This window comes from Entelurus aequoreus, linkage group LG03, assembly GCF_033978785.1.
Source record: "Entelurus aequoreus isolate RoL-2023_Sb linkage group LG03, RoL_Eaeq_v1.1, whole genome shotgun sequence".
Taxonomy (NCBI): Eukaryota; Metazoa; Chordata; class Actinopteri; order Syngnathiformes; family Syngnathidae; genus Entelurus; species Entelurus aequoreus.
The window spans coordinates 77208570-77229708 of record NC_084733.1 but is presented as its reverse complement, the minus strand read 5'-3'; the positions used below and the strand labels follow the sequence as shown (position 1 = coordinate 77229708).

The 21139-nt window shown below is 40.9% G+C and overlaps 1 protein-coding gene across 1 annotated transcript in view; it reads left to right on the top strand.

Moving 5' to 3' along the window:
- Positions 1–21139, top strand: part of LOC133645953 (ATP-dependent RNA helicase TDRD9-like) — a 65385-nt gene that overhangs the window by 20162 nt on the left and 24084 nt on the right. The window contains exons 2-3 of the mRNA XM_062040879.1: positions 1816–1886; positions 2001–2068. Of these exons, the coding sequence (XP_061896863.1) occupies positions 1816–1886; positions 2001–2068 (139 nt within the window). The remainder of the gene's footprint in view (positions 1–1815; positions 1887–2000; positions 2069–21139) is intronic.

The window sequence follows — 21139 nt, the reverse complement described above, 5'->3', positions numbered from 1 at the left end:
GGGGTCAGTGTTCTGCAATGTTTCCAGCCAGCTGGCCACCGCCAGGAGACGAGACTTGAGGGTGACCAAGAGTGAGTCTGTCCTCTGCATCTCGTCCGACATGCGTTGGATATCTTCCTGCAGGTCAGGGATCTATTTACGTAATTGTTCTCTTGATCTTGCGTCGTCATGCATGACAGCAGGTGAGACATCTTTTTAACTAGCAATTCATGTGAGATGGCGTAGCCTAGCCATCGTTGCCGCTAACGGATTCACAAGTCCGATTTGTTAAAAGTAATCTTCCGGTCAAAAGAGTTTGTAACTTAGCCTGTTTGTTAAGAGGGAACACACTCTCATAAAAATAGATTTAAAAAAACGTTAAAGTGGATAAAAACCTCCATTTACAGATATTGTAGTTGACTATTTTGGGCCTTTTGGAGTGAAAAGTGGGATAAGTGTTGTGAAGTGCTAAGGTGTTATTTTTACGTTTGGCTGTCAGAGCAGTTCACATTGAAGTGGCATCATCCCTTGATACAGACTCCATCAATGCCACTCGCTGTTTTATAGCTGGACGTGGTCAAGCTGGATGAGAATGTGTCAGAAACTTTGGTCTCCCTGGACGGGTTCTTTCTCATCTGCGTCGAAAGGATGTTGGCCGGGCGCCGGTGGTCAGCCGAGACGCAGTCGGCTCTCTTGGTCGCCTTGTTGGGTCTATTCCTGTCTTTGGCCACTCAGTGGACGATGGTGCGAAGCATCGCGAAGGCTACCGCAGTGTTTGTGGGTGTTAAGTTAGTGGGTTTTTTTGTCATTTGTCTATGCACAGTGCAAACGTATGTGCGCTTTATGTATAATTTATTATTGTTTTGCTAATTTTTTGGTTTTCTCTTTGTTTTTTTCTTCAGTTTTACTTTTGTGGCTGTATGTATAAATGGCTTCTGTTTGCTTCAGCTCTGTGTTCTTGTATTTTATATCCTTGATATCTTTGTTTCCCTCGTTTTCATACTAAGATGGCGTCGCGGATGGCCGCCACAATACTTTGCTCTCTTGGAGTTGTTGCGTTTTTCTTTATTTCTTACATTGAACAAAGAGAGCACAGTTTACAAAGTCAAATTTATTGTGTGTTTAACATACTTGGCCAATAAAGCCGATTCTGATTCTGAAATGTAGATGATTAATAATGTAGACCGTAGCGGTGCAAGTGGTATGCAAATGCATTGCACAATTGACTTTCTGGTCAAATCTGCCTTCAAGTTTTATGACTTGTGTATCCCCTTAAGGTTCATTATGTTTTGTTATCGCTTTTCAAAACACTGTTAATACCGCAGGTTGCCTCCAATTGATTTTAAATCAAATAGCACACTCATGTTGGGTCAGTTGCTTGATACGATGCTGAATAATGTTACCTTCTTCCTTGTGTCCTATCAAGCTACACTTACATTGATCAACATACAAGTGTAGTGTTAGGAGTGCATTTTATTTTTAAACCAAATACGACTTTCAAAGGTAACAGTCTGACACTTGCTGACAGTTGCATTCTTGTGATAAACTTTCTATATATAGATCAATAAACTTTATTTTCCTTAATAGGAGGTCTTCCTGCTTTTTACAATTATGCATACATTTAATAGTTTTCAGTAGGCATAAATAAGCAATTGCACCTTGCCCAAGTACCGGTACATATCCTCCAACTGTGCTGGAAGTGGACCGTGCTTGAGCAGGTCCACAATCCAGCCTTTCAGGTGTCTAGCATGCGTGAGTCAAGTGCAGTTTGCTTAAAATATTAAGTGTCTTTTCATGAAGATTAACTTGAATTTGTCTCAACTGTTTGCCTACCAGCCCAGGAAAGGTTTCTGATGAACACTCCATTAAAAGTGGGAAATCAGTGGGAGGACAATTCAAGGAAAAAGGTCAGCTGCCAAGTAAAGACTTCTATGAATTTCTCTCTTGTTGCTTGTTATGTGACAGTATTTTATCAGAGCCAATAAACAATGTTTGTTGTGGTTTTATTTCTGAATCCTTAGGTAGCAGCCATCCTCCCCTTCAAAGCTACGAGTACCCAAGCTTGCCCATAACCAAAAACAGACAGGAGGTGAGCTATAGAGTCCATTTACTGTTTACAGAGCGTGAGTGTCTTCCCAGGTTTTGCTGTTTTTCAGCCTTTTTTACTTTCTATACAAGGGCCATTCTGTCCAGCTGATTCGGATGGCTGCATTGCAATGTTGTAAAAAACAGGGTAGCAAATGATCTACCCTATGTGAACTCGTGAGTGAAATCCAGGAGAAAAAATAAATTCCATGTTTTTTTAATGAAATATTGCTGTGTGTAATGATGGGAGTCAAAGGAGGAGTGTCAAAAGATGGAGCTAACATTGTGTTATCAGCAATCGAGCAGTATCTATGCATCCGTGGCTTCTCCACAACACAGGAAATGTGTCCCTTGAAATGCATCCAATCGGAACTCTAACAATAACAAACGTTCCGTGGCTGAATATTGTACACCCACAACAATATCAAAAAATAAGATCCAAACAAAATTTGTTGAACGCTCGCCTCAGCCGCAGGTACTCAACGTTGCACCGAATAGCAGGACAGGGAGACCATCACGAGTGCCAAAACAAATTCGCCAGTTTGCAGGCTGGTCCTATGGGAACCGACGCACGGGCATCGATCGCGAGGACGTCCCGCGCTAACGTACATGGACATCCTGAAGAAAGATGCGAGAGCTGAAAGCTCTACGGAGCTGGCCGGGTGTATGGAGAACCGAAATGATTGGAGATTCCGATGGAAGCTCGTATGAGGACGACTGAGAGAGAACTAGCTTACTTGTCGCCTACGTTCTCTCTCTGAGCTACAACTTTGACAACTTTCTGCATTGCTGCTAATCTTATTTGAATGATTACAATCCCAACACTGTTAGTTTCGAACCAGTTGTAGTTCTAAAGCATTTATTAGTAGCCAGGGAGAAATATATTTTTGAAAGGACTAATGTAAACCGAGGTCACAACACCGAAAGTATATTACCCGAGGGGGCGTGGCTGTAGGATAGAGTTGCCAAGCAAGGTTTTGTGAGTTCTTAGCATGCATTTTTATAGAATTTTACATTAAATTTTTAATGATAATAATGTTAGTAAATTACTATAAAAAAACAAAAATGTCTTTGGTACATTAAATTTATGGCTGTTGTACAGCAAGCAGCGCGCAAACTATCTGAGTAGAAAAGAGGCTTACATCTTCCTGCAAAAAGCAGATTTGAGCAACAATTTTTTACTCATTTTATCAAAAAAGATTTGTCTAGTGATGTCAAGGATTGTACGTCGGCCGCGTTCTCAGACATATCAAACTATTTTAAGTACCAATGATTGTCACACACACTAGGTGTGGTAAAATTATTCTCTGCATTTGACCCATCACCCTTGATCAGTAGATGCTATTCAACATGACAAAACATATAAGTATGTAGGTCTACAACTTATTTGTGTGTGGCTGGGTCAAGGAAATTGGTACCATGACTCTACCGGATAAATATGCATCGTTTTTGCTCGGGTAAAGTTACATTTCATTATTTAACTTTGCATCTACTGCCATGTTTGTTGCTGTTGCACGCGCCGTTTACAAGTAGCGTGTTTTTCCCCACCTATATCAAAATATAACTATAGATGTCAACATGTGTATGTGCTTCTTCATCGTATGGGCAGCTGTTTTCCGGCACCCGGACCTGAGGCCGAGGGTCTATGCCTTTTACCACCCCAGGCCCGGGGGGCCCTCCCGTTCATATGTCAGGACACACAGAAGTGAGCCAGGTCACCGAGCAGTCATCCAGGTCCGCCAGGCCACGCAAACCATTAGGAGCACGATAAATCGGGCAACGCAGGATCACGTGGTCGGCAGTCTGCTCCTCCGCGCCACACTCACACGTCGCGTTAGGTGCTAAGCCCCACTGGAACATGTTTGAGCGAAAGCGACCGACACCAGTTCGGAGGCGGTTAAGCCTCACCCAGGCCACTCGTGGTAGTGAGAGGCCTGGTATTGAGCCGGTGTCAGGTATGAAGTCACGGAGTCTGGAGGAGATGGTATGCTCCAGGTCCGTGCTCCATTTGTGATTCGCCCAGTGAGCCGCCCTGATGTTGTTGTCACTGCATTGCTGCAGGAGCTTCAGGGCGGCTGGTACCAGTGGGTCTCTGGAGGGGAGGCGGGGCGTTGGCTCTGAGGAGAGTGTGAGCCTTTCATGGAGCAGGTGGTTCTCATCCATGTTTGCCCGGCCCGCCAGAGTTGCTACAGCACCTTGGCGACGAAGCTCAGCGGGTTGGATGCCTGCTAAGATGGGCAGTAGCTCCACAGGGGTGGGGCGCAGGCATCCAGTGATAACACGCAAGGCTTCGTTGATCGGGACATCAAGTTGTTTAGAGTGAGCACTGCGCGCCCAGACAGGTGCGCAGTACTCAGCAGTTGAGTAGACCAGGGCAAGTGCTGCTGTTCGCAGAGTTCTTGCCCCGGCACCCCAACCGGACCCGACCAACCGTCTCAGCAGTGAGACGCGGGTGTTGAGTTTCTTGCGTGTTGCCAAGAGGTGTTTACGGAAAGTGAGCGACCTGTCCAGGGTGACCCCAAGGTATTTAGGGTCAGGGCGAGGGTCTTCAGGTGTAGGACGAGGCCGGCATAGGGTAAGGGAAGCCCCATCCGGCTTCCGCACCTCGAACCTGATCTCACGATCCGCATCCCAATTGTGTAGGTGGAAAGCTTGTGTCACCGTCTTGGATTCGCTGAGCTTCAATCTCCAGTTATGGAGGTAAGCCACTAAAGTCTCCATGTCCTGGCTTAGAGTTCCCTCCAAGGCCTGCCAGTCCCTGTCGGAGTGCAGCAGCGCGAGATCGTCTGCGTATGCGAACCTCCGTGAGACTGTGGCAGGCAGGTCGTATGTATAGATGTTATACAGGAGGGGAGCCAGGACAGATCCCTGGGGGACGCCATTTTTCAGGCGCCGCAACCTGCTTTTATCTCTGTTACTGGTGGTGAGAGTAAAGCTGCGGTTCCAGACAAGCTCCATGATCATTTTGACCATGTGCCTGTCTGGAAGCAGGCGGAGAAGTTTGCAGGTGAGGCCGCGGTGCCAGACTGTGTCATAGGCAGCAGTCAGGTCTATGAAGACGGCACCGGCCTTCTTTTTCGCCTCAAAGCAGTCCTCGATGTCCTGGGTAAGGAGGGCGACCTGATCCACCGTGGACTTCCCACGTCGAAAACCCGCCTGCTCCCGGGGGAGGTGGGGGTCTATGATGGGCTCGACACGGGCGTGAATCAGGCGCTCGAGGACTTTAAAGGGGACGCAGAGCAACGAGATTGGTCTGTAGCTCGTTACGTCATCCTTTGGCTTGTTCGGCTTGGGGATAGCGACAACAGTGGCCCTTCTCCAAATCCTGGGGATCCGGAGTTGGCGCAGGCAAGAAGACAGGAAAACTCTCAGCCAGGACTTCATTGCAGGGGCAGCGTGGAGCACGAGTTCTGGGCAGATGTTGTCAGGCCCAGCAGACTTGCCTGGTTTGGTATACTGGAGGGCAGCTGTGAACTCCTCCGGTGAAAACTCACCGGAGATGTTACACTCGCTAGATGTTGTTGTCCTCCAGAGGTCTGCAGTTTCCTGGCGCACCGCCCGGGAAAAATCTCGATTTATCCCGGTATATGCCCCGTTTTTCACAACCTGTGCTGCAATAGCATTTGCGGTAACGGGGCATGTTCGGGGTGCGCGCTCAGACCTACCAGTCAAGTTGTTCAAAGTGCTCCACGCGATACGGCTAGTGTGCGAGAAGTCGATGGAGTGGACTGCCTCTTTCCAGCGCTGGTGCCTCTTCCTTCCAAGAGTGGAAAGAAGGGCAGTGGCTGAATTGTTAGCCTCCGGGCCATAGGGAGCCCGGAGGAAGGCGCTGTAGAGGGTCTCGCACTCGCCATCCCAGCATGGTTTGTAGTTCTTACGCCGGCCGCGTGGGATGGCTTTTTTGGCCGCAGATGTTAGTGCCCTACAGAAGTCCTGGTATGCCTCGTCCACGTTGGGTGTGTCTGGTGGTGGGAGACACCGTGTGGACTTGTTGGTATGGAGGCGATAGAGTTTCCAATTGGCCTTCCGGAAGTTCCATCGCTTCATCGGTCCGCTCGGAACTTGTATGTGCTGAAAGCTTCATTTAGGATTGTTGCCTTTAGTAAAAGCTTAACTCTTCGTTTTTGCTCACATTTTATTTATTTTATTTAGACTCGCTGAGTTGATGCCTTTCGAAACACTCGTAGCAAATGTGTTTAAGAAATACAAATAATATCAAGCTAATACTTAAATTGGTAATAATAAACATTAAAATCAATAACAAATCTGGAGTGGACTGGAGTGTGAGCTGCATGCTTTTCTTGTCGTCATTTCTTAAAAAATTTGCACTGTTACGTCCTTTTTGATTACCTCTCCAAAAACTCTGAAGAAACGTTTATCCTTTTCAAGGTTTGAACGATTTGTACAGTCAAAAACAACACAAACATAGGGCATTTTTTTCTTCAAGAAAGGCTTAATGGCGCCTAGTACCCATTGAGAACAGAGCTAGCTTGACCCCAGTTTTTCTTTTTTTCCCCTTTTTTTTCCTCAGTCTGCTCACATGGCTGACTAGGGATGCACTGATTGATCGGCCACCGATCAGTATCGGCCGATTTTCTGTCTACGTGATCACTATTGCCGTTAATGCCTTTCAATACCGTTCACAAACGCCGATCCCCTTTTGCTGACACCGTATTTTTTGTGTGTATTTTTTAATATTATATATGTTATAATAATATGTATATGTAATTTTTATATGTATGTATGTATGTATGTATGTATATATATATATATATATATATATATATATATATATATATATATATATATATATATATATATATATATATATATATATGCTGGGTAAGGCTGAAACGACGCGTCGACGTCATCGACGTCATCGGTTATGTAAATACGTCGACGCCGTTTTTGTGCGTCAACGCGTCGCATAATTACGTCACACTACTGTCATGGCGGAGCGCAAAGCAGACTGTGCGAGCGAGGGGAAAAACGCACGCCAAAAGTCGTCAAAAGTGTGGGAGTATTTCAATACACAGCCTAATAATGTTGTTGTATGCACACTGTGTCGAGCGGAAATGGCCTATCATAGCAGCACAACGGCTATGAACGAACATTTGAAAAGAAAACCATCAACTAGTCAATCGTCCGCGTTAGCATACGTTGTCATCATTACACAAAAACATGAATGTGTCATTTGTATCTGCTAGGGGTGTAACGGTATGTGTTTTGTATTGAACCGTTTCGGTACGGGGATTTCGGTTCGGTAGGGGGGTGTACCGAACGAGTTTCTAAGCTAAAGCTAACTTTAGCTGCTAAAGTCTTAACAAGTTGCTTTGCTTCTCTGCCTCTGTCTCAGCACGCAGCATTGTCCCACCCATACAACCATCTGATTGGTACACACGCAGCATTGTCCCACCCACACAACCATCTGATTGGTACACACGAAGCATTATCAGCCAATCAGCAGTGCGTATTCATAGCGCATGTAGTCAGCGCTTCAGCGTCGAGCAGATAGGTGTTTAGCAGGTGAGCATCAGGCAGCGGACTCTCCCCAAATGATAATAAACACCTCCCAGTCAACTACTAGTAACATCACTATGAGCCCGTTGACCTACTAGAAACTTAAACTGCAGCTCAGCTCGCTCGCAGTCCTGGTTTGAGGTGAAGGCTTATTACCTCTCAGTTCCAGCCACATCGACCCCTTCTGAGCGCCTATTTTCAGCTGCTGGGAATATTGTAAACAAGAAAAGAAGCAAAGCAAGTAGACATGCTAACCTTTCTTCATTACAACTGTTAGTCACTCACTGGAATGAGTAGAATTGGTTATTGTGTACTGTGTTGGACTGGATGTTTATTTTGCACATTTTAAAAGCAATACTTAATGTTTACAGTGCTCCAGAATATTTAGATTGGCACTTTTTTGTATTGGATGTTTATCTTTATTTTTGCATATTTTAGCAAATAAGCAATACTTTCACTTTTGTTGAAATGTTTACACTGTTGTTACAGAATATTTCGTTTTGCACTTTTTTGTATTGGATGTTTATCTTTATTTTTGCACATTTTAAAGCAAAATAAGCAATACTTTTACTTTTTAAATGCTTATACTATTGCAGAATATTAAGATTTGCACTGGATGTTTACTTTTATATTTGCACATTAAAAAGCAAATAAGCTACTTTTAATTTTGTTAAATGTTAAAAGTTTTAAATGTTTACATTGTTACAGAATATTTTGTCATGTTGTTGTCAATGTTGACTGAGTGGCCATACTTTTTTTTTTTGTAAATAAAAGCCATACCTTTTGAAAAAACTGGCCTACTTTTATTTTTTCATCTTAATTTTAAATAAAATAAAATAAAAAATAATCGGTAAAAGGAAAAATAATCTATAGATGAATCGAAAAAATAATCTATAGATTAACCAATTAATCGAAAAAATAATCGTTAGCTGCAGCCTTAATGCTGGGCAACGATTACAAATTTTAATCAGAATTAATCGCACTATTTCTCCGATTAATCACCATTAACTGCATTGTATACGCAAAACCCAATAATGAATTCAAAAGTAGTGTGTAGTGCACCTTTATTGGAATATTCTCCCATATGAACAAATGCGCCAAAACATTTATTGTGCAAACACAATTTAAATCAGTACTTGTTAAACAGTAGCAGTTAAATAGCATATTTAATGAAAATCAACTCAAAAAATGTAAATACAAACATTCAAGCTTAATGCCACTGCCAGGGTATTTAAGTTATCCTGTTTGTTATGGAAAACAAATATAATCTACATACAAATCCCTGAGCCACAATCATAACATCCGAACAGGCAATTTCTGAGGTAACAGCAGAAAAATTTAATCAGGGAGAAAGAAAAGAGAGGGTGAAGCACAAAACACTTACCTGCTGGGATTTCCTTTACAGGGGACTAGAATGTAAAGTCCATGTTAATAATGGAGTTCCTTCAGAGAATCTCACTCAACTCGGTGCAGTTTGTTCATTCTTAGAACTTGACGGCCATTAATTTTAAATGTACTGCCCTATGAATTAAAGTGCCATAAGATTTACTGTGCAAACACACTTTTAACAGCATTTTTAAAAAGCTAGCAGTTAAACTAAATATTTGTAAATCTTCAGCCTCAGCCTCAACAATGTTATCAAAGCAAATACAACATTTAAGCTTATTGCCACTACCTGGGCATTAATGTTATACTGTTCCTTATGAAAAATAAAACAAAGTCCTGAGCCACAATCACAACAATTCTTCAGGCAATTTCTGAGGTAACAACAGTTACAATAAATATAGCATTGGTTACCGATTGATGTCCAGTATTCCCCACTGAGAGCAACTACAGCTGCACGTTGTAAAGTTGTCACTTTTACAGTCCTCTCCTTTTCATACAACTCTTGTATTCTTTGGGCGATGGTGCGTCTTGATGGCGGCTCATACGTGCTGTCACTTGTTGCGATTCGCACAATGTTTCTCAGGCCGGCGTCTTCCACAACACTAATGGGCCTACAGTCTGTAACTATCCACTTCGCTATGGCATTTGTTAGCTTCTCTTGCTCTCGTTTATCTATACTTCTCCTGCACGCTGCATTTAACGTAGTCTGTCGAAGCCTGGCTCCACTTTCTGCTTTGTCTAATGGTTTGCTCGCATCAACAGTGTGCTTCGCGTTAAGGTGATATTTTAGACTGGAAATACTCCTGTGATAAGAAAATTCAGCTTGGCAGTGGCTACAAAAGACTTTGCTTCTGTCAAATCCGCCGCCTGGAAGTACTTTATAATGAAAATGAGCCTATAAAAGTTCTGTTGAGTTACCCTTCTTCTCCATGCTTGTTTTGTTTTCTTCCGCGTTCTCCTTCCTTTTCCGCAGCAATAGGCGTTAACAAAATAAAAGCATGTAAACAACATACGCAAATGCGCGATAAAATAATTGCCGGCGTTATTAGATTGATGGGTTAACTCTCGTAACTTGCCCAGCCCTAATATATATATATATATATATATATATATATATATACTACCGTTCAAAAGTTTGGGGTCACATTGAAATGTCCTTTTTTTTTAAGGAAAAGCACTGTACTTTTCAATGAAGATAACTTTAAACTAGTCTTAACTTTAAAGAAATACACTCTATACATTGCTAATGTGGTAAATGACTATTCTAGCTGCAAATGTCTGGTTTTTGGTGCAATATCTACATAGGTGTATAGAGGCCCATTTCCAGCAACTATCACTCCAGTGTTCTAATGGTACAATGTGTTTGCTCATTGGCTCAGAAGGGTAATTGATTAGAAAACCCTTGTGCAATCATGTTCACACATCTGAAAACCGTTTAGCTCGTTACAGAAGCTACAAAACTGACCATCCTTTGAGCAGATTGAGTTTCTGGAGCATCACATTTGTGGGGTCAATTAAACGCTCAAAATGTTCAGAAAAAGCAAACTTTCATCTGAAACTCGACAGTCTATTGTTGTTCTTAGAAATGAAGTTTATTCCACAAAATTGTTTGGGTGACCCCAAACTTTTGAACGGTAGTGTGTGTGTGTGTATATATATATATATATATATATATATATATATATATATATATATATATATATATATATATATATATATATATATATATATATATATACATACCGTATCTTTCGGATTGTAAGTCGCTCCGGAGTATACGTCGCACCGGCCGAAAATGTATAATAAAGAAGGAAAAAAACATATACGTCGCATTTTTGGGGGAAATTTATTTGATCAAATCCAACACCAAGAATAGACATTTGAAAGGCAATTTAAAATAAATAAAGAATAGTTAACAGGCTGAATAAGTGTACGTTATATGACGCATAACCAACTGAGAATGTGCCTGGTATGTTAACGTAACATATTATGGTAAGAGTCATTCAAATAACTATAACATGTAGAACATGCTATACGTTTCCCAAACAATCTGTCACTCCTGATCGCTAAATCCGATGAAATCTTCTTCCTCGTTGTCGCTCCTGGTATGCGCCGCTAGCGTCCTTTCTTTCTGCTGCTCGATCGCCGTTTTCTACTGCATATTTCACTACGTCCAGCTTGTAATTTGCAGTATATGATTTCCTTTTTAGTGCCATTTTTGTTCAGCCCTTCTCAGTTTTTTTTTTTTTTTAAATGATCCATTGTAATAGCTACGGCAGTAGCATATAGCAGTTAGCATCCCATGACCCACAATGCACTTCTGCCATGACCCTCCTCCGCCGAATTATTATTGGTTGACGTGTGTGTGACGATTGCTGACATTTGCTTCGTCTCTTCCGTGAATTAGATAAATAATATTATTTGATATTTTACGGTAATGTGTTAATAATTTCACACATAAATCGCTCCGGAGTATATGTCGCACCAAAGGCCAAACTATGAAAAAAAACTGCGATTTATAATCCGAAAAATACGGTGTGCATATATATATATATATACACACACACACCCATACACATTTTTACACACCAGTGTGGCCTATGAGTCAGTCGTTTAATGTTTACAAATTATTGGTATCATTTATTTGACACAGGAGGACTTCGAAGGCAAAATTCAAAGGATTAAAATTAGTAGTAGACAGTAGATTTTGCATTTAACTGTGTATTATTGACTGTTTTGCTCAAACAATTGGATGTAATAATGCACAACTACCGTATTTTCCGCACTATAAGGCGCACCGGATTATAAGGCGCACCTTCAATGAATGGCATATTTTAAAACTTTGTTCATATATAAGGCGCACAGCATTATAAGGCGCACCGCATTATAAGGCGCATAGAATAGACGCTACAGTAGAGGCTGGGGTTACGTTATGCATCCATTAGATGGAGCTGCACTAAAGGGAATGTCAACAAAACAGTCAGGTCAGTCAAACTTTATTAATAGATTTATAAACCAGCGTTGACAACTCTGTTCGCTCCCAAAATTAATAAACAGCTGTTTTATTATTTTCCCCGAGGTAAAGTCAGTGACGTGGTGTTTTGTTTATCTTTTAACAACAGCAAGGTATAACATGTAGTGCAACATTTATATCACATAGTGGAGGGGAACTTTTCCCTGATTCAATAAACACATAAACAGTGATACTGTTACGGTAAATGAAACGTTAGTGCAATCACAATATAGTAACACTCGAAATAGTGCAGAGCAAAAACAATATATCAATAACTGAACGTTGCTCAAACGTTAATGTCACACAACACACAAAATAAACGTGTAAAGCTCACTTTATGAAGATATTCCTCATCCACGAATCCCTCTAATTCTTCTTCTTCAGTGTCCGAATTAAACAGTTGGGCGAATACGGCATCCAACATGCCCGTCTCGTCGAAGTCGTCATTAATCGAGTCAGTGTCGCTGCTGCTCTATTCCTGTGTTCTACTGTGTGACTGATCGTCTTAAGTTTAAACTCTGCGTCGTAAGCGTGTCTCTTAATAGGAGCCATTTTGGGGTCTTTACATAAACAAACAAATGGAAATGAAACTGCACGCCTCACGCAGTCATATATCCCAGCATGCACCGCACGCTTCTTCTTCTATGGGGGAAAATGAAGTCGGCGGCTGCTTACCGTAGTTGCGATTGATTGATTGATTGAAACTTTTACCTGTTGGAGGCTCAATATTGGTCCATATATAAGGTGCACCGGATTATAAGGCGCACTGTCAGCTTTTGCCAAAATTTTAGGTTTTTAAGTGCGCCTTATAGTGCGGAAGATACGGTATTTAAAATATTATGTTATCAGTCAATAGCACTCAACATATGTAAATTGAAAAATGTACAGTTAATACATGTGATTGGTATTGTTGTTGGCCGATCTCACTCATGCATAATTGGAATCAGCAGCATAAAACTCTGATCGGAGCATCACTTATCTTAACATCTCATCACTTAAGTGTTACACATGGAAAAGTATCTTATTTTCGACAGGGTATTAAAGTCAAGAGGTTAGATTTTGAGAAATGTATTTATTCTTATTAGTACAGTTGAACATCTTTAAATTGATGGCCCTCAGACTGGCTGACTCATATCAACACAAGTGGTTGTACACATAATTGAAACCAAAATAGCCATTGGTTGCACATTTACTTGTGACATTGGCCTGAGAGCTAAAGAGAATGGACGACAATTAAATTGTTTAACATGCGGAAGTTTGTTGACATTTTTCCTCCATTTGTGCATACTTTTATTTTGATTAGTTTGTTCTATATTTTATATTCTTATCCAACAGAGATGCAGTGGTAATTTTGATATGTCTTTACTACATTGACAAGAAAGCTTAAAATGCTTTTATTTTGAAGCTCACTTTGCTTTACTTTGAACAGTAAGTCACTGTGCACCTTTTAAGGATGTGTTTGTTTCATGCTGCTTAGCAGGGCTATATAATTATTCATATTTTAATCACAATTACTACTTTGGCTGCCACGATTAAATGAGGGTGATCGTATACAATATTTAAAAAGCAGGCTCCGCTTCATATCTAGTCAACTATTTACACAACCACGCCAGTGAGAACAGCCTCGTGAAGAGCGAGCCTGTCCACGCCATTAGCACAAAACTCCATCACCACACCGTACGTAAACATTAATATTAAAAACTAACATTAATTTTGTGGCTTTTAGCGGCTACACGCGTTTGTACCATAGTGGAATGGAAAATAAGGGGCTGAATTATCTTATCCTCATTAAGTGTCTTTGACTCTTTGTGCAGCGATGCTGGCCCGGTGGCATCACACAGTGCAACTTGTTAGCATGTAGCAGCTAACACGGTCAAAATGATCACAAAACCAAATGCCACCACACCAATGTGGGAATAGTTCAGTTTAAACATTTGGAACAAGATGAGCCTATAAACACTGTGAAACCAGTTTGCCGAATGTGTGCGATGACAACAAACCTGCACGCCCACTTGAAACACAACAACTCGACAGTCCGCAATCACTTTGCACTCACTCTGCGTTTGGTGGACAAGCCAGGTCAGTGTAAACAAAAGAAAATGTGGTTAAATAAATCGTCAAAGACATGCTGCCATTTAATACTGTTATAAAACTATTGTTTAAAAAAAACTGCTGTCATGTCGGTGTTCCTCACTCGGAATCAGCCAAACTTAATTTTGTTTTGCACATGACCTGTTAATACATCTGTTTAAACTGTAATGCTTATATTGTTACTTTGCACTTTTGTTTAAGAAGGTCCAAACTTGATTGAAAGTTAAGTAATGTATAACTATACCTCTGCGTAAATGTTAAATATTGAAGTGTAACTTTATTTGCCAATACCGTATTTCCTTGAATTTGCGCCGGGGCGGTAATTAATTTAAAACCTCTTCTCACTCCGGCGCTTACCAAAGGCATGCGGTAAATGTAAGCATGCGCTAATTATTTTAAAACCTCCTCACTCCGGCGCTTACCAAAGGCAAGAGACGTGCGGTGACGTCCATGGCTGGTGAGGCACTGACTTCATCACAGTCAGATTTACAAACATATGAACCCTAAAGAGTATCTTATTCACCATTTGATTGGCAGCAGTTAACGGGTTATGTTTAAATGCTCATACCAGCATTCTTCCCTGCTTGGCACTCAGCATCAAGGGTTGGAATTGGGGGTTAAATCTAAGGCTGCAGCTAACGATTATTTTTCTATCGATTAATCCATAGATTATTTTTTTCGATTAATCTATAGATTATTTTCCCCCCGATTCATCTATAGATTATTTTTCCTTTTAACGATTATTTTTTTATTTAAAATGAAGATGAAAAAATAAATGTAGGCCAGTTTTTTCAAAAGGCATGGCTTTTATTTACAAAAAAAAAAGTATGGCCATTCAGTCAACATTGACAACTACATGACAAAATATTCTGTAACAATGTAAACATTTAAAACTTTTAACATTTAACAAAATTAAAAGTAGCTTATTTGCTTTTTAATGTGCACATATAAAAGTAAACATCCAGTGCAAATCTTAATATTCTGCAATAGTATAAACATGTCAAAAGTAAAAGTATTGCTTGTTTTGCTTTAAAATGTGCAAAAATAAAGATAAACATCCAATACAAAAAAGTGCAAAACGAAATATTCTGTAACAGTGTAAACATTTCAACAAAAGTAAAAGTATTGCTTGTTTTCTAAAATGTGCAAAAATAAAGATTAACATCCAATACAAAAAAGTCCAAAACGAAATATTCTGTAACATTTCAACAAAAGTAAAAGTATTGCTTATTTTGCTTTAAAATGTGTAAAAATAAAGATAAACATCCAGCACAAAAAAGTGCCAATCTAAATATTCTGGAGCACTGTAAACATTAAGTATTGCTTTTAAAATGTGCAAAATAAACATCCAGTCCAACACAGTACACAATAACCAATTCTACTCATTCCAGTGAGTGACTAACAGTTGTAATGAAGAAAGGTTAGCATGTCTACATGCTCTGGGTTGAGGCTGGTTCTTTTCTTGTTTACAATATTCCCAGCAGCTGAAAATAGGCGCTCAGAAGGGGTCGATGTGGCTGGAACTGAGAGGTAATTAGCCTTCACCTCAAGCCAGGACTGCGAGCGAGCTGAGCTGCCGTTTAAGTTTCTAGAAGGTCAACAGGCTCATAGTGATGTTACTAGTAGTTGACTGGGAGGTGTTTATTATCATTTGGGGAGAGTATGCTGCCTGATGCTTACCTGCTAAACACCTATCTGCTCGACGCTGAAGCGCTGACTACATGCGCTCTGAATAAGCACTGCTGATTGGCTGTTAACGCTTTGTGTGTACCAATCAGATGGTTGTGTGGGTGGGACAATGCTGTGTGCTGAGACAGAGGCAGAAGGAGCAAAGCAGCTTGTTAAGACTTTAGCATAGAAACTCGTTCGGTACACCCCCGTACCGAACCGAAAGCCCCGTACCAAAACGGTTCAATACAAAACACGTACCGTTACACCCCTAGCAGATACAAATGACACATTCATGTTTTTATGTAATGATGACAACGTATACTCATGCGGACGATTGACTAGTTGATGGTGATGGCAAGAATGCTGTCGGGTGTTTTCTTTTCAAATGTTCGTTCATAGCCGTTGTGCTGCTATGATAGACCATTTCCGCTCGACACAGTGTGCATACAACAACATTATTAGGCCGTTGATTGAAATACCCCCACACTTTTGACGACTTTTGGCGTGCTTTTTTCCCCTCGCTCGCACCACTCGCATCGTCTGCTTTGCGCTCCGCCATGATGGTAGTGTGACGTAAATATGCGACGCGTCGACGGACACAAACAGTGTCGACGTATTTACGTAATCGATGACGTCGACTATGTCGACGCGTCGTTTCAGCCTTAGTTAAATCACCAAAAATGATTCCCGGGCGCGGCGCCGCTGCTGCCCACTGCTGCCCACTGCTGCCCACTGCTCCCCTCACCTCCCAGGGGGTGATCAAGAGGATGGGTCAAATGCAGAGGACAAATTTCACCACACCTAGCGTGTGTGACAATCATTGGTACTTTAACTTAACTTTAAAGGCCTACTGAAATGAAATTGTTTTATTTAAACGGGGATAGCAGATCCATTCTATGTGTCATACTTGATCATTTCGTGATATTGCCGTATTTTTGCTGAAATTATTTAGTATAGAACGACGATAAAGTTCGCAACTTTTGGTCTCTGATAAAAAAAAAAAGCCTTGCCCCTACCGGAAGTAGCGTGACGTGACAGGAGGAAGGGCTGCTCACATTTTCCTATTGTTTTCAATGCAGCGAGAGAGATTCGGACCGAGAGAGATTCGGACCGAGAAAGCGACGACTACCCCATTAATTTGAGCGAGGATGAAAGATTTGTGGATGAGGAACGTGAAAGTGAAGGACTAGCGTGCAGTGCAGGACGTATCTTTTTTCGCTCTGACCGTAACTTAGGCAAAAGGGTTCATTGGATTCCACACTCTCTCCTTTTTCTATTGTGGATCACGGATTTGTATTTTAAACCACCTCGGATACTATATCCTCTTGAAAATGAGAGTCGAGAACGCGAAATGGACATTCACAGTGACTTAAACCCCTGACTGGAAGGATAGACAGAAAATCAACTATACTATTAAACCATGGACATGTAAATACACGGTTAATGCTTTCCAGGCTGGCGAAGCTTAACAATGCTGTTGCTAACGACGCCATTGAAGCTAACTTAGCAACGGGACCTCACAGAGCTATGCCAAAAACATTAGCTATCCACCTACGCCAGCCAGCCCTCATCTGCTCATCAACACCCGTGCTCACCTGCGTTCCAGCGATCGACGGAGCGACGAAAGACTTCACCCGATCATAGATGCGGTCGGCGGCCCGGAGACGGAGGAAGTCAAGGTGAGGTCGGCGGCTAGCGCGTTTGCTATCCATCTCAAAGTCCTCCCGGTTGTGTTGCTGTAGTCCGCCGCTAATACACCGATCCCACCTACAACTTTCTTCTTTGCAGTCTTCATTGTTCATTAAACAAATTGCAAAAGATTCACCAACACAGATGTCCAGAATACTGTGGAATTTTGAGATGAAAACAGAGCTTTTTGTATTGGATTCAATGGGGCCGAATACTTCCGTTTCAACGATTGACGTCACGCGCATACGTCATCATACATAGACGTTTTCAACCGGAATTTTAGCGGGAAATTTAAAATGGCACTTTATAAGTATTGGCATGTGTTGCAATGTTAAGATTTCATCATTGATATATAAACTATCAGACTGCGTGGTCGGTAGTAGTGGGTTTCAGTAGGCCTTTAAGTTGATGTGTCAAACATAATGCCCACCTTAGTGACTGTGTGAGCAGTTTTGATTGCTCCAAAGCCACTTTTTAACTTCAATTGTGGATGAAGAGTAATCTGTTAGACTTTTCAAGTTTGTTGTGAAGTCGTTCCATTCCTTTATGGCTTTATATGAAAAGGCTGATTGTGCAAAAGAGGTTTTACATCTGGGTACGCTACACTGCCCCCTGGTGGAGGCTTGTGTGTTTCTAGTTGACACAGCAGATGTAAACTGGACAAAGTGCTTAAGTGGCGCTGGTGCAGTGTTATTTAGGATTCGATGGACCGTTCGTATTGATGCTAATCTTCTAATGTTAGCTAAATTTAACAATCTATATTTTTGGAGAACTAAACAGTGATGGTGGTGTTGTGGTTTTCGGTCAAGGATTTTGAGCGATTGTTTGTGCAAAGTTTCCAGTTTAGAGGTAACATGACCTTACAAAGCCTACAGTGAGGTCGCAAGAGGCACATACTTTAGAATTTAATCATGTCCAAATTACACAACAATGTAACATTTAGTAGCACGTAGGGTTGCAAAGGGGTGCAAAGTTTCCGGAAATTTACCACGGGAAGTTAAGCTCGAGAAGTTGGGAAATATTGACCATTTTTTGATTATTCAAAGTGGGACACCGTCCATAGAAATTAATGGGAATTAATGGGGAATTCCAATAATTATATATTATTGGGCACTTGTCTATATGCTGCTGCATCTTTGTGGAATTTTTGACGTAGCTCTTTGCACAGTATTTGCAAATGTACACAGCCTTTCCGCCTACATTGGTTGGGGTGAAATGTTTCCACACATCAGATGGTATACGTGGCATTATTATGTTTGTATTTATTTGTTATTGTAAAACACTAATGCAATGCCACACACAGATATAAATAGTCAGCTAAACAATTGTAGTAGTCTTTAAAAATATTTTACTAATGGACAAATGAATAGAAATAGGCTAGATGAATAAATGAACACTCAATTAGCATGCTAAATCAAACTATAACCTACATTCTTGTATGACAACAGAATGGCTAGCAGAACAGAAGGCATAGGAAACTACACATTTTGATTTAGTATTTGCTAGTTGAACTTTACAGATCACAAAGGTAAATTTGGATCGCTAACATTCTTAGCATAAATGAAAATTAGCATCACGTTTAACAGAGAAATGTTTTCGGTTCATTATGAGACTGTGGTGGTACATAAACCTAGCTAGCTAGAAATATTGGCCCCAAAACCGTTTAACAAGTACAGGAACAGCTAGCTAGCTTGAGAGGAAGTCTGCAGGAGTAGTCTACAGCAATTACACCTCTATTAAACTTAAATACCATAGATCAAATATATTTACCCCAGTAATATCATCAAAACTTACCTGACTGAATGAAGTCCTTGGGCTCAAATACTAGTGTGGCCTCAATAGCCCTGCAGTAGTGTGTAGCATGCTGGGAATTATCTGCACATGTGATGGAGGAATGCACTGTGAAGGGTTGAAATTCTACTGAATTTGCATTAAATCAGGTTGTTTTAGCTAATAATCATGCTGCAAGATCTAGCATGTGGCATTCAATTTTTATTCCCATTCCTTTCCCATTAATTCCTGTTAATTCCCATATATTCCCATGGAAAGTTTCTAATTTTTAATATTCCTGGAATTTTGCAACCCTAGTAGCATTTGATATTAACTTATTACATGCAAAGTGAGATATGTCAAGCCTTTATTGGTTATAATTTTGATGATTATGGCTTACGGTTTATGAAAACTTTGAATTAAAAATCTCAGAAAATGTAAAGTTTAAAACTGTAAGCCATGATAATCAGAATTATAATAAAGGCTTGCATGTAATAAGTTAATATTACAGATTTGTTTCACATTTGAAGTTAATTGCTGACATGAATGGACTTTAACACCATATTCTAATTTTATGAGTTTCACCTGTACCGTATTTTTCGGACTATAAGTCGCAGTTTTTTTCATAGTTTCATACTCAGGAGCGACTTATGTGTGAAATTATTAACACATTATCGTAAAATATCAAATAATATTATTTAGCTCCTTCACGTAAGAGACTAGACGTATAAGATTTCATCGGATTTAGCGATTAGGAGTGACAGATTGTTTGGTAAACGTATAGCATGTTCTATATGTTATAGTTATTTGAATGACTCTTACCATAATATGTTACGTTAACATACCAGGCACGTTCTCAGTTGGTTATTTATGCGTCATATAATGTACACTTATTCAGCCTGTTGTTCACTATTCTTTATTTATTTTAAATTGCCTTTCAAATGTCTATTCTTGGTGTTGGATTTGATCAAATACTTTTCCCCAAAAAATGCGACTTATACTCCAGTGCAACTTATGTTTTTTTCCTTCTTTATTATGCATTTTCGGCCGGTGCGACTTATACTCCGGAGCGACTTGTACTCCGAAAAATACGGTATATGACTTAGAGAAAATATGGTTGCAGGAAAACATGCAACTTTTCTCTGACTACAATTCAACATTCACCAACCCAAAATGCAAACTTTTGACCACAAACTTAGTCGCTCGTTGACATTCGTCTAGTGGCGGACGTCAACTGGGGCTGCCCGCCTCGTAGCCAGTCAGAATCTGTCTCTCGCCATGCTCATATAAATGAAACGGCATTAATCAGAATCAGAATCAGAAATACTTTATTAATCCCCCGAGAGGAAATTAAAATTTTCAGCACAATCCCATTCAAGATCAGACAAACATTACAGGGAGACAGAACAGGATCAAACATAACAGAGAGACAGAACAGGATCGCTGACGGGTCTGCCAACTTCCGGCGCCCCTTACAAAAAAGGTGAGATACAGGTAAACAATGGGGGGATGAGAAAAAAAAATCGGTCTAAGCCTGGGCCCCAAGAGAGGGGGTCCAGACTGAGGCCAAGGGAAAAAACAACTCATAGCCATAACACACATCCCTCTTACATGTGTGTAAGAGGGAAACATCAAAGAACACAAAGGACATTAAAGACATTAAAAGAGCAGAGCTGATGCAACCAGCCACTTCTACATACAGCTATGAATAAAAAGTAAAAGAAACATACACACTCTGGTGGCCTCTGTGGTGTTCCACGCCATCATCTGCTGGGGTGGAGGGAGCATGGCCAGAGACGGGAGCAGACCCAACAAAGCAACCAAGAGAGCCGACTCCACTCTCGGCCGCCCAGTAACTCTCGGCCAGTGTCCAGTCCGCATGGATGAGCGAGGATACGTCCAAGGAGACTGAGTTGTCCAATACCTGCTCATTCA